Raw genomic sequence first — 13,618 nt, 5'->3', positions numbered from 1 at the left:
CACTCAAAACATTTGAACAATGATTTCATGGTAGGGTTTTTCCATACTCTAAAAGTTTCTGATCTGGTACATGTGTTTCACATTCTGTTTGTGCCACTTCCTCGGGATGTTAAGCTCAATTAGAAGGAATAAAACCATTTTGTCCAGACTCAAAACTAAGTTTGTTCTATTGGTGTTATCCATTTCAGGCTTTCTGGTAGTGGGAAAGCTTCAGGAATCTTCTGCAGCATACCATTATCTTTAATAATAATGTCATCTTCATCACTGTCTTCATCCTTTGGTCAATTTTTGGTTGAATTTGCTGTTGACAGCCAAGGCTACTATCAGTAGGTTTGCTAGAACTGCCAGAAGTCCGACTGTTCCTAACATTATTCTGGTTTCTCCCACTGTTATGATGAGGTTGCAATGGTTTGCAGTCATCGTGTCTACTACTTGTTCAAACTCTTCCCTGAAACTTCTATGCTGTTAACTTCTAAGAGGCGCCTGGGTGGCTCAGTCGGTTAAGCGTCTGACTTCGGCTCAGCTCATGATCTCACAGTTCGTGGGTTCCAGACCCTCATCAGGCTCTGTGCTGACAGCTAGCTCAGAGCCTGGAGCCTGTTTCAGATTCTTTATCTCCCTCTCTCTCTGACTCTCCCCTGCTCGCGTGCGCTCTCTCTCTTTCTCTTCCTCTCTCTTTCTCTCTCTCTCTCTCTCTCAGAAATAAAACATTTAAAAAAATTAACTTCTAAAACTTCATCATTAACAGCCAATAGCCCTGTGCTATGAACCAGACCTCCTGGAACCAGCCAGGATATAAAGATCCCTGGGACTTCTCTAAGCCATGTGGTGTCTCCCTTAGGCTTTTTGAACCATTCTGGCTATGGAGTCCTAGGGAATGTTCAGTGTTGCACTTGTAAAGATAAACTAACCCTATGATGCATATTGTATGTATGCATATTGTATGCATATGTATATTCTGGAAGAATGTAGACGTCTATAATGCAAGGTACAGGTCTAAAGTCTTGGGGCATATATATCAGTGACTGGATGTGGCTTTTTTCTGTGGTTGATAGAATACAGTGCGTTGACTAAAACATTTTCCTTCTTTGTCAGTGTATCTGTACCAAAGGCACCGTTATCGGTTTCTTCCTTCTTTTGTGTAAAAATCCTAAGCAGTGGGTTGTCTGTTGAAACACCTTTGTGATAATTATCATTATTTATAGGTAATAAGTCTTCCTGGATGTCTGCACAGCCTAATAAATGATCAACATTAGCTATCTTATGAACATGCTGTAGTCATGCATAAAACTCTTTTAAAAATGTCCAAGTTTTGGCTCTTTCTAGTGAGAACATATGAAATTCATTAACAAACCTCTTCAACCCCAGATGCCCTGGCAGTCACGGTCATGCTGGATGCTGGGCTGCTTGCCTCTCTGGAAGGCCAGGTAGGCGTGTGTGCATGCACAGCTGCAGCCCAGGAAGCCACAGCACACCAAGTACATCTCCAGCGGGGCCTGGGGCTCGATGCTGGGCTCCACAGGGCAGCGGGTAGAGAGGCACAGTTCCCTCTCTCCTCTCTGCTTTTAGTGGCTGCAGGGCTCCTGTGGAGGGAGGAGGTTGGGGACATTTAGCCTGTCTACCTCCTCTCTTTCATCTACCTCCCCCACAACTAGGCTTCTGACCCAGGCCGGCGGCACCAACCTCAGAGACTGTAGGTGGAAAGATTTTTTAATTATTATTTTTTAAGTTTGTTTATTTTTGAGAGAGCGCGCTAGTGGGGTAGGGGTAGAGAGAGAGAGAAAGAGAATCCCAAGCAGGCTCTGCAGTGTCAGCACAGAGCCTGACATGGGCTCAAACTCACAAACCATGAGACCATGACCCAAGCTGAAGTCATATGCTTAACCAACTGAGCCCCCCAGGCGCCCCTGTGGTGAAAATATTATTAAAGACAGTTGGGGGACAGAAAAAGACATTTTGGAGAGCAAGATCACCTATACTCCTGCCACCTTAATGTAATTTACCCATTAATTAAAAGTTACCTTACAGTTAAATAAAGGGGGATCCCTGGCTGACTGAGTTGGTGGAGCATGCTACCCTTGATCTCACAGTTGTAAGTTCAAGCCTCACGTTCGGGGTAGAGTTTTACCTTAAGGGGCACCTGGGTGGTTCAGTTGGTTAAGTGTCCAACTTTGGCTCAGGTCATGATCTCACAGTTTGTGTGAGTTCGAGCCCCGCATTAGGCTCTGTGCTGATAGCTTGGAGTCTGGAGCCTGCTTCGGATTCTGTGTCTCCCCCTCTCTCTGCCCCCTCCCCTGCTCATGCTGTCTCTCTCAAAAATAAATAAACATTAAAATTTTTTTTTCCTTACAAATCTTATCCATGAATATATGTTTTCACCCAGTGGCAGTCTAATATGCATCTTATTTTACGTCCTTTTTCCCCATTAAAATAGCCATTATTCTATATATTTGACAACTTTAATATTAAAAGCCTGGGGAAATAGAAACTTTTGTATAGGTGCAGATACCCATAGGTGGGACTTAACGTGCATGTTTTTCTCCCCCCTGTAACCCCCACATTCCCACATTATTGCTTGATTAGCAATTAGTTTCTCTCCTTGGCACCTGCTCATGGCTGTCATTATCCGGTTAACTAGGCTAAATATATGCGTGCTGTGTGTGTGTATGTATATACATATATGTATGTTTCTTTTTAAAAAATGTTAATTTTTGAGAGAGAGAGAGAGCACGCATGAGCCGAGGAGGGGCAGAGAGTGAGGGAGAAAGAGGAAATCCCAAGCACACTCTGCACTGACAGCACAGAGCCCAATGTAGGGCTTTGAACCCATGAACTGTGAGATCATGACCTGAGTCCAAATCAGGAGTCGGACACTCAACCGATTGAGCCACTGAGGTGCCCCCATGTATGTGTACTTTTTTGGTGTGTGTGTATTCTAAACACAACATCTTAACTGTTTTGAAATCTTTCATGGCATCCTCATATACATGTACCACTGCTTGCTGGTTCTTTTTGTACCAGTGTTGGCTTCCATAGTACTATTTTTCCCAACCGCCGTTCCCCTCAAGATTACTTACTGCCTAGCCCGTTTAATGTCGGAGCTTTCTTTGACATCTTTCTCTCTGTGCCTTCTTACCTTTCTGCTTACCTAATACAAAGCCTGAGCCCGCTTTCACAAAGAAGCCTTAAATTATCTCCGCATACTTTATTGTATTCAGACCTTTTTACATCCAAAACCTTTTTGTCACCCTTCTCCAATATTCATACCCCATTTTCTTTTCTTTTCACAATTCCTGTGCTACATATATACTTAACTTTCTAAATATCATCTCTCCCGCCTTCATTTCACTTAAATCCTTCTTTAGAAAAAAAATCCTCTCTCCTCCCTTTCATTTAGTGCCTTCCTCCAAACCCAAGGTTTCTGTCTTTTGTCAGTTATTTTTCTACCTTTCACTCTTAACCTCTCTAATAATTCTGCTTTCTCACCCTGCAACAAAAGCTCACAGTCTAATAATGTATATGTAGCGTTCAATTGGGTGCTTCTGAATAAATATCTGCTTTTCAAAACAGTGAAATCTAAACTATTAACATGGAAATAACCCCTGGGAAGATGAGGTCTCCACTTGAAAGCTTCAAATAGAGATTCTCCTGCTAGTATTGAATGATGGAGTTTTATCTAATATTATCTGAAATGGGGTGACTACTTGAACCGTACAAAATGTCCACTATCTGGAAATGAGAATAGATCTTGATTTTACATTTCTGTTTATTTTGATTGACCTGAGAAATAAAACTTACCACCTCAGAGAAGGTAATTTTCATATGTTTTGGATTATATTGAACGTTAATTCTTCAGGGTCATTATAGACTTAGAGGTGTTTTGTCCCCACCTCCTAATCCATGTGGATGTGCCTTCCAGTGATGGGAGGAATCTCCCAGGCAGCCCAGTCCATTCTGTACTGCTGTTGACTGTTGTGACTGTTCATTCTTGTATTGGCATTGCACTTTGGGACCTTTAAGGGTTTTTTTTATTTTCTTTTTTAAAGCAGCCATGTAATATTGGCTCATGTAGTGGATTTTTTTTTCCCTGACATAAGCTCTGTGCCCAACATGGGGCTTGATCTCATGACCCTGAGATCGAGTCACATGCTCTACTGACTGAGCCAACCAGGCACCCCTCAAGATGAATTTTTAACTAAAATCCCAAGATTTTAATCTAGAGGGTTGCCTTCACATGACTTCTTTCCAAACCAAGTTTCCATTTTCCTTTAGTTGTGCAACAGATTTAAAAAGTCAGAATGTAGGGGCACCTGGGTGGTTCAGTCAGTTGAGCGTCCGACTTCGGCTTAGGTTATGATCTCACGGTTCGTGGGTTCAAGCCCTGCATCAGGCTCTGTGCTGACAGCTAGCTCAGAGCCTGGAGCTTGTCTTCGGATTCTGTGTCTCCTTTTCTCTCTGACCCTCCCCTGATCATGCTGTCTCTCTCTCTCTGTCTCTCCCTCAAAAATAAATAAAACATTAAAAAAAATAAAAGTCAGAATGTAATGTTTAATATCCCTATTAAACTTCATCTCAGCCTATCAGCCAGCTTTGGTTTCTTTGAATCTTGATTTTTGTCATCCAGCTTATTCTGATTCAACAAGGGGTCTTAAAGCTAGTATCAAAATGTTTTCAGACATCTGGGAAACAATAATGAAAAATCATGGAGACTGTCTTCCAAAAATTGTTCCTTGCAGATATATCTGAACTTTTGCAGTATATAGGAGTTAATATGATTGTAAATTGACAAGGCCAAGGGAGATTGAAGTTTATTGCCAGCCTGCAAAACAGAAGCCTTGTGTTGAACATGACTCTGAGATGATGTTCCAAGACATACAGTGCCAGCATAATGCCAGGGCTTTTAATTCTTCCCAAGAAATCAATTAATGCACATACGTAGTAGAGACAGAATCACCATGTCCCAGGGTACCTGGGTGGCTCAGTCAGTTAAATGTCTGACCCTTGACTTCGGCTCAGGTTATGATCTCACGGTTCTGTGAGTTTGAGCCCTGTGTTGGGCTCTATGCTGACAGTACAGAGCCTGCATGGGATTCTCCTTCTCTATCCTTCTCTCTCTGTCCCCACCCTTGTACCTATATGCTCTCTTACTCTCTCTCAAACTTAAAAAAAATTATCGTGTCTGTTCTTTTTATAAAAAAATTTTTGCCAAGCATATACTGAGCACAGTATTAGGAGCCGTGCAAGATTCTGGAGAACCAGAGTTACCTGGGGCAGCCCTGATTTATGCCTGTTGTCTCAGTGTAATTTTTGGAACTTTTTTTTCAGTTTCAGAGTTTCCAGGTTTGGAGGATAAATTATTTGGCCACCCTTCTCATAACCCAGCTAGTTCCTTTTAGGATTTTTTTCTGGGCTAAATGTTACACAGCTATAATTTGGCAACTTTAATGAGGTTACACTAGTACTCCTCTTCCATTTGAACAGACTGTTTCTTGACCAGCAATTTGATGGCAAAAGTAACTGCAATTAAGGTCTACACATACTTAGAATCTCTCGTAAGCTACCCTCTAGAGGGCAGTAATACATGCATCTGAAATGATCCAATTCCAACCAAAAATGGACTAGAAGAGTCCATTTTCATATGCATGAAAATCAGAAACATTTGATATTAAAAAAAATTTTTTTAATGTTTTATTTCTTTTTGAGAGAGACCAAGAAAGCACTAGAGGGGAAGGGTCAGAGAGAGAGGGAGAAACCGAATCCAAAGCAGGCTCCAGGCTCTGAGCTGTCAGCACAGAGCCCGACATGGGGCTCGAACCCATGAACTGTGAGTTCATGACCTGAGCTGAAGTCAGACACTTAACCGACTAAGCTACCCAGGCGCCCCTAGAAACATGTGATGCTCCTCAAGGACATATTGTAACCAATATTGTGAATAAAACTCAAATATCTTTTACCTTCCAGGGAAGTAAAGAAATATTAAAAATTAATTTATTAACATTCTGAACATACAGGGTTTTTTAAAATTCTAAATACTGAACTTTGATGCCTTGAATATACAATGATCCATTTTAACAATTATGCAGGGAGTTTAAGAATCTGCATATTTTATGCTTTTATGTTTTTCCTAATTAATGGTTTTACATGGTTAATAATTTTAACATATTCTGCATCACATCGTTTCTGTATTTATGTAAAATAAGCAATTAAAAATAAATAGTTATATTCTCCCCACTTAAATATTACTTTCCTGTAAAAAACAAAAAATGCTGGCTTTTACTTTGTAACTTGAATCATGTGGCAGTGTAGAACTCTAATATTTAGAATTAAAATGTTTCTTAGAGATTGTGTAATTACTTTTATGTCATCAGTAGGTAATTTGTTAGCTTCTAATATCAAAATTATATTGCCTATGTCTCACATTTTGGATTTCTTAATGTAATGTTCTCTTTTTAGGAAAGGTGGACAAGTCCTATTTTCAAGAGGAGAAGATGACTTTTAATAGTTGTGAAGCCTCTAAACCTTGTGTACCTGCAGATCTCAATAAGGATGAAGAATTTGTAGAAGAGTGTAATAGATTAAAGACTTTCGCTAATTTCCCAAGCAGTAGTCCTGTTTCGGCATCAACGCTGGCACGAGCGGGTTTTCTGTACACTGGTGAAGGGGACACCGTGCGCTGCTTCAGCTGCCGCGCGGCAGTAGATCGATGGCAGTACGGAGACTCCGCGGTTGGAAGACACCGGAAAGTATCCCCAAATTGCAGATTTATCAACGGCTTTTATTTTGAAAATAATGTCGGGCAACCGACAAATCCTGGTATCCAGAATGGTCAGTATAAAGCTGAAAACTATCTGGGGAACAGAAATCACTTTGTTGTAGACAGGCCATCCGAGACCCACGCAGACTATCTTTTGAGAACTGGACAGGTCGTAGATCTATCAGACACCATCTACCCGAGGAACCCTGCCATGTATAGTGAGGAAGCTAGATTAAAGTCCTTTCAGAACTGGCCAGACTATGCCCACCTGACCCCGAGAGAGTTAGCTAGCGCCGGACTCTACTACACGGGTGTTGATGATCAAGTGCAGTGCTTTTGCTGTGGTGGAAAACTGAAAAATTGGGAACCTTGCGATCGGGCGTGGTCAGAACACAGGCGACACTTTCCTAATTGCTTCTTTGTTTTGGGCCGGAATATCAATGTTCGAAGTGAATCTGATAGGAGTTTCCCCATTTCAACAAATGCTCCGAGAAATCCATCCATGGCAGATTATGAAGCACGGATCGTCACTTTTGGGACGTGGATGTACTCCATTGACAAGGAGCAGCTTGCAAGAGCTGGATTTTATGCTTTAGGTAAACGTCATCATAAAACCAGTCCGTTAAATAACTTTCCAACTGTCTCAGGGCTCCAAAAGAAGTAAATCGATTGCTGTAGCTCCCTAGACTGGTAAATATTTAGGTGTAGGCTGGCATGATGGTTTATATCAGCATTAAATCTGTGAGCCCTTACATTGAATCTGCAGTGTAAGCACTACATTTATGTGAAAGAGACCACCATATTGTGAGTCAGCTTTCCCTTTATGTGTTTGGTTTTTGGAGAAGGATGACCTACAAAAGCTGATAGCTATCCCCGAGAGAAGAATGGGTCTGACAGCAATGCCAACTGTAAATTTATTGAGCACCTACTCTGTGTGCTCAGTACATATATTTCATTGCATTCTTTCTACGCCTCATAAAAAGAGGTAATGTTAGACCGTTTAGTGTGGCTGATAGTAAAATTAGTATCTGCCTTTTATGTATAGGTTACGTATTTGGAAGCTGCCCTGTATGATGCCTTACTGCTTCAAATAAGCACTTCTCAAATGGACTCTTGTAAACTTGTCAGGAAGGGCCATTAGTGTGATATTGCTTCCAGGAATATGCAAAAAGTTAGACCCTTATGTGTCTGACCCATTTACTTTAGGATTGAACAGTGCTCAAATACAAAATACCAGTTACTTCAATGTTTTATTTACATAGTATTCTGTAGAAATCACGAAGGTTTCTTTAGTGTCCTATAGGTGTAACCCGTAGAGAAACTTACTTTGTAATTTCATCATGCTGAGATTTATTGTTAAAGTTACAGTTTGAAGAAGTGTAGTATGGATGGCCTCAAGTGATGTGCTAGAGAGAAGGTAACAGTTGTAATTTTTCACATAAAAATTGCGCAGTTTTATTTTTGTCTTCTGTAAAATACCTCAGATTAATTCAGTGCATTTAGTGTGTATTTCCTCCTCAGACAGCTGTGTCTGTTACTTAAATGTGAATTTGAATGTCTTCTTTGAAGCCATGCAACCTTCATGTATTTAGAAATGGTTAATTTCCTAGAGTTAAAAGGAGTATTTTTGTGTAAGCTTTTGATTGCACAAACACATGTAGTTTTACCTGTGTCTTTTCGTAGGGGAAGGTGACAAAGTGAAATGCTTCTACTGTGGAGGAGGGCTCACTGATTGGAAGCCCAGTGAAGACCCTTGGGAACAACATGCTAAGTGGTATCCAGGGTAAGGTATTTAAATGTTTATTCAGGAACGGGCAAGTTAGACACTTTGCAGTGGGAAAATCTTGAATAACTTTTCACCTCAACTATTTTTGCCCTCACCATGGCTTGAAATTCACACCAGGTTTTATAAAAATGGGGTCACCTACTTTATAGGGAAAAAAAAAAAGTCCTGAGCCTTCTCTGGTGACCAAAGAAAGCATTCATTGCTTGTATATTGTATCTGTGGCATTCAGATGATTTTATTTCTAAACGCCAGATTACAAATACATACTTTTGTTCTTGTGGATGGGCACGAGAGAGCCCTTTCCGTCAAGGAGTTTCCTTAGGAATCCATCACCTCCTCTAGCTGATGTTACTCAGTCTCAGTGATTCTAAGACAAAGTTGTTCATGTTTGCAGATTTCTGAAATGAGGACACATCTGGTGGTGGGTCATAATCGAATTGACAGTGGTGGTACTTAAAATAATCATGCTTCTTATAATCAATGGCATCTTAGAATGATAGCGACATACACTAAACATCTCTTTGGCATCTTCTTTAAAAATAAAATACATATATATATAAATGATGTGAATTTTTGGCCTGCAAAATAGTACAATGTAAAACTTCAGAGCAGTTGTTTGAAAATAAATCTTAACCTTAAAAAGCCTTAGGAGGAAAGGTTGAAAGTCTAAAGAATTCCTTCAAAAATCCTGTAAATAAAATTTAAGATTAACTGTTTGAAAAAAAAATTTTAAATGTTAAGGTGATAATTTAATAGGTGATATTTTTGCCTCACTAAGATTAGCGAAGCCGCATAACAAAGGGAACATTTTTTAACCTTAAAATGACAGTTGATAGGGAATTGAATAACATTGTATTTTGCTCCTTCTTAGAAGTACCAAAAGCAAGTTAATGGAATTAAGATAATGGAGATTATATCTTTACTTCTACTTTACTAATTTATCAGCTACCAAAGTTAACGTTCTTTTAATTGTTTAGGTGTAAATATCTGTTAGAAGAGAAGGGACAAGAATATGTAACCAATATTCATTTAACCCATTCACTTGAGGACTCTATGGTAAGTCATATTGTAGAATATATATTTTTAAATACTATGTAATTTCTTTTGCAATGATTTCTTGGTGTAAAATTCACAGTATGGTATTTTAAATTAATAGTGTATGGTGAGCTTTAAAGGGGAGATCTTGAAGAATTTTTTTATTCTTACTCTGAAGCCGACTTGTGAGGAGACTCCCCCTGAGCTGATTTAACTATCGCTGTAAGCACTAAAATACTTAATCCCTCAGCTTTCTGAAATTAGACTTTTATGTAATATGTTTTATATTCTAATTGTTTTAAACTTTGCATAGGACAACATTTTAAATCTCAAAATGGTGTCTAATTGATGGTGCGGCCTGGGGTGGCCAAGGTATTGGCACCATGAGGGAACGGCCATGGACTCGGGGAGGAGGGGGCAGAGTTGCCATTACGGCTCCACCATGAACTCTGTTGCCTCCATCAAGTTGTTTAATGTTCCTGAGTCTCAACTTCTTGTCTGTAAAATGAATGGATTGGGTTAAATGATCTTTTAACTTCTAGCTTCATCAGCTTATGCCTCTTGTGAACATTGGAATAAAACCAATTTATAAATTCATGATTAACGTAACTTTTCAAATTGAGGTAATTGCCTTTACCAAAAAGAATTCTAACTTAAAATCCATATTTCTATTTTAGGTGAGAACTGCTGAAAAAATATCATCATTAACCAAAAGAATTGGTAAATATCCTTATTAAATATACTTTTAATTTCATTGCCAATTTATTTTTCTAATGTTTATTTTTGAGAGAGAGAGCGCAAGCAGAGGAGAGGCAGAGAGAGAGCAGGAGACACAGAATTCGAAGCAGCCTCCAGGCTCTGAGCTGTCAGCACAGAGCCCAATGTGGGGCTTGAACTGACGAACTGTGAGATCATGACCTGAGCCAAAGTCGGATGCTTAACTGACTGAGCCACCCAGGAACCCTGTCGTCACCAATTTATTATAGTTGTTATTTATAGGGTGGAAATACAAGCTTTTTCTTTCAAGGTAATCAAGGTGTGTTTGAGATGAGATTGTTAAAAATTAAGAATTAGTGAAGTGCCTATAAATTTAAGTCAAGATATTTCTATATTAAGAACATTCATGTGATTAATATAACACTATATTAATTATACTGGAAAATTAAAAATTATACTAAATCATGCATTATATAAGTATATATTTTATATAAGTTATACTAAAAAATTAAAAATAAAATAAAACTTTAAAGAAGAACATTCATATGGAAGTTGGACAGTTAGCTTTTCCAAGTTCAGGAGAAGCAAGCTATAGGCTGTCCATTGCCATTTCTGTTAAAGTCATGAAGGGAAGAGTGAAGTGTATTTTTGTGCCTGGTGCTTCTTTAGTTTGCCAGGATCATAAATCCAGTGCTCTGCTGATGTGCCATCACCACAGTCAGCCCTACCTGCTTCCTTATCCCATGCCATCTTTCTGCCTTCCCCAGTTTCTTCACAGAAGGGCACGGTTTGGTGTATCTCTTATTACCTTACAGAGAGGTAGAGGTTTTATCTAAAAGATTATTTACTCATTGTAAGCATCTTTAAAACCCAGAAAGATACTGTGTTAAGAAAAGATGATATTGTTATCCCCACTTTTCAGATGAAGAAACAGAGTCAAGGAGGTTAAGTGTCCTGTCCACAGTTACCTTACAAATCGTCAGTGGATCTAGGACTGTAAACGAGGTCTTCTGAAACCTACATCACACTGTAGCTCTTATTCTCAACTTGGGCGGCGTGTTTCAAAAATAGTAGAAAGTTTAATTGAGAATGCCTGCTGATTCCCCACTCCTTACAGCATCATCTAGTATCTTAAGGGTTACAAGGCAAGAGAAATCTATGTACATTCGTCAATATGCTTTAGAAGGAAAGCCATTTTGATAATGTTTGATACAGGTTTTGTAATGAGCATAAAAAATAAAGTTTAAGAATTCATTTATTCCAGCCTACATTTTTCAAATTATCCTGAAACAAAGATTCTGTATTTCTTAGTGATAATCACCCTTAACAACACATACTATGTTTTTTATGACTAATGAGACTCTTGCTCTGGCTTAGGATTGATGTTTTTATTTTTTTTTTTTTTTTTTTTTTTTTAAATTTTTTATTTATTTCTAGGAGAGAGAGAGACAGCGTGAGCAGGGGAGGGTCAGAGAGAGAGGGAGTCACAGAGTGAAACAGGCTCCAGGCTCTGAGCTGGCAGTCAGCACAGAGCCCGACGCGGGGCTCGAACCCACGAACCGCGAGATCATGACCTAAGCGAAAGTCGGACGCTTAACCGACTGAGCCACCCAGGCGCCCCAAGATTGATGTTTTTAAATTGAAATGTAATTCATACAGCAAAAATTTGACCCTTATAAACTGTATGCTTTCGTGGTTTTTTGCATATTCAGAAGGTTGTGGAACCATCACAACTATTTAATTGCTGCACAACATTATCATAACCCCAAAAAGAAACCCTATACCCATTAGCAGTCACTTCCCTTTGCTGTGCCTTCACCCTCAGACCCAAACAACTCCGAATTTACTTCTTGTCTCTCTGGATTTACCTACCCTGGACGTTTCATATGAATGGAATCATAGTTTATGGCTTTGAGGTTCATCCACATTGTGGTACTCCTATATGAGTACTTCCTTCTTTATGGTGGAAAAATATTCCTTGGTATGGATAATACCATGAATGTGTACCCATTTGTCAGTTGGTAGACATTTGGGTTTCCACTCCTTGGATTTTAAGAATGATGCTGATGCCACTATGAACATTTGTGTGCAAATTTCTGTATGGAAATAGGGTTTTGAATTCTCTTGAGTATATATGAATGGAAATTGCTGGGTCATGTAGTAACTCTGCAGTTAGCCTTTTGATAAACGGCCAGTTTTCCAAAGTGGCTGCACCATTTTACATTCCCACTGGCACTGTATAAGGGTTCCAGTTTGTTTCTCCGCATCCTTGTTAACACTTGTTATTGTGTGTCTTTTTATTACAGCCATCCTAGTGGGTTTGTGAAGTGGTATCTTATTGTGGTTTTGATTTGCATTTCCCTGATGGCTGATGATGTTGGGCATCCTTTCCTGTGCTTATTGGCCATTTGTAGGTCTTCTTTGAAGAAATGTCTGTTCATTGCCTTTGCCCATTTTTCAAGTATTGTCATATTTATCTTTTTGTTATTGAGTTGTAAGAATTCTTTCTTTACATATTCTACTTTGTTATATATAAGTCCCTTGTCAGATATATGGTTTACAAATATTTTCACTCGTTCTTTGGGTTACCTTTTCACTTTCTAGCTCATGTCTTTTGAAGCATATACATTTTTAATTGTGATAAAATCCAGTTGATCTATTTTTTGTTGCTTATGCTTTTAGTGTTTTATCTAAGAAACCATTGCCTAATCCAAGGTCATCTATGTTTTCTTTTAAGAATTTTATGGTTTTGGGGGTGCCTGGGCAGTCCAGTCAGTTAAAAGACATCTGATTTCGGCTCAGGTCATGATCTTGCAGTTTGTGGCTTCGAGCCCCATGCTAGGTTCTGTGCTGACAGCTCAGAGCCTGGAGCCTGCTTCAGATTCTATGTCTCCCTTTCTCTCTGCCTCTTCCCTGCTCATGTTGTCTCTCTCTCAAAAAAAAAAAATAAATAAAATAAAAATTTATTAAAAAATAAAAAGAATTTTATGACTTTAGCTCTTACATTCAGGTCTTTGATCCATTTTGAGTTAATTTTTATATATCTGCAAGGTGGGGGGGTCCTTTTAATTATTTTTCATATCCTATTGTCTCTGTTTTTAGTTTTTAGCAAGGTGACCTTAAGATACCTACAGGATATTCAAGTAGGTGGGTATTAAAACCCGGAACTTACATAAATAAGGGTAAAATTGTGGTAGGGGGAAGCATCCAGAGAGATTGTTAAAAATGGGGTGTCGATGAGGGGATGGGAAGGGAACCACCAGTGTCTAATCAGGTGAGCAGAAGGAGCCAACAAAGCACGCTGGGGGAAAAAAAACAACCAGATA

At 39.1% G+C, this 13,618-nt stretch overlaps 1 protein-coding gene and 1 pseudogene across 3 annotated transcripts in view; one reads left to right on the top strand and one right to left on the bottom strand.

Moving 5' to 3' along the window:
* LOC120236173 (X-linked inhibitor of apoptosis) overlaps nt 1-13,618 on the top strand; it is a 50,215-nt gene that overhangs the window by 22,562 nt on the left and 14,035 nt on the right. For all 3 annotated transcript variants that reach the window (XM_039238813.1, XM_039238815.1, XM_039238814.1), the window contains exons 2-5: nt 6,454-7,350; nt 8,438-8,537; nt 9,518-9,596; nt 10,253-10,295. In XM_039238813.1, coding sequence (XP_039094744.1) covers nt 6,489-7,350; nt 8,438-8,537; nt 9,518-9,596; nt 10,253-10,295 — 1,084 coding nt within the window. In that variant the 5' untranslated portion in view covers nt 6,454-6,488. The remainder of the gene's footprint in view (nt 1-6,453; nt 7,351-8,437; nt 8,538-9,517; nt 9,597-10,252; nt 10,296-13,618) is intronic.
* On the bottom strand, nt 116-1,335 carry LOC120236169 (annotated as a pseudogene).

Source organism: Hyaena hyaena, unplaced genomic scaffold, assembly GCF_003009895.1.
Source record: "Hyaena hyaena isolate Hyena2069 unplaced genomic scaffold, ASM300989v1 scaffold_147, whole genome shotgun sequence".
Classification (NCBI taxonomy): domain Eukaryota; kingdom Metazoa; phylum Chordata; class Mammalia; order Carnivora; family Hyaenidae; genus Hyaena; species Hyaena hyaena.
Note: the sequence above shows the minus strand (reverse complement) of the source record. Positions and strands in the feature narration are given on the sequence as shown.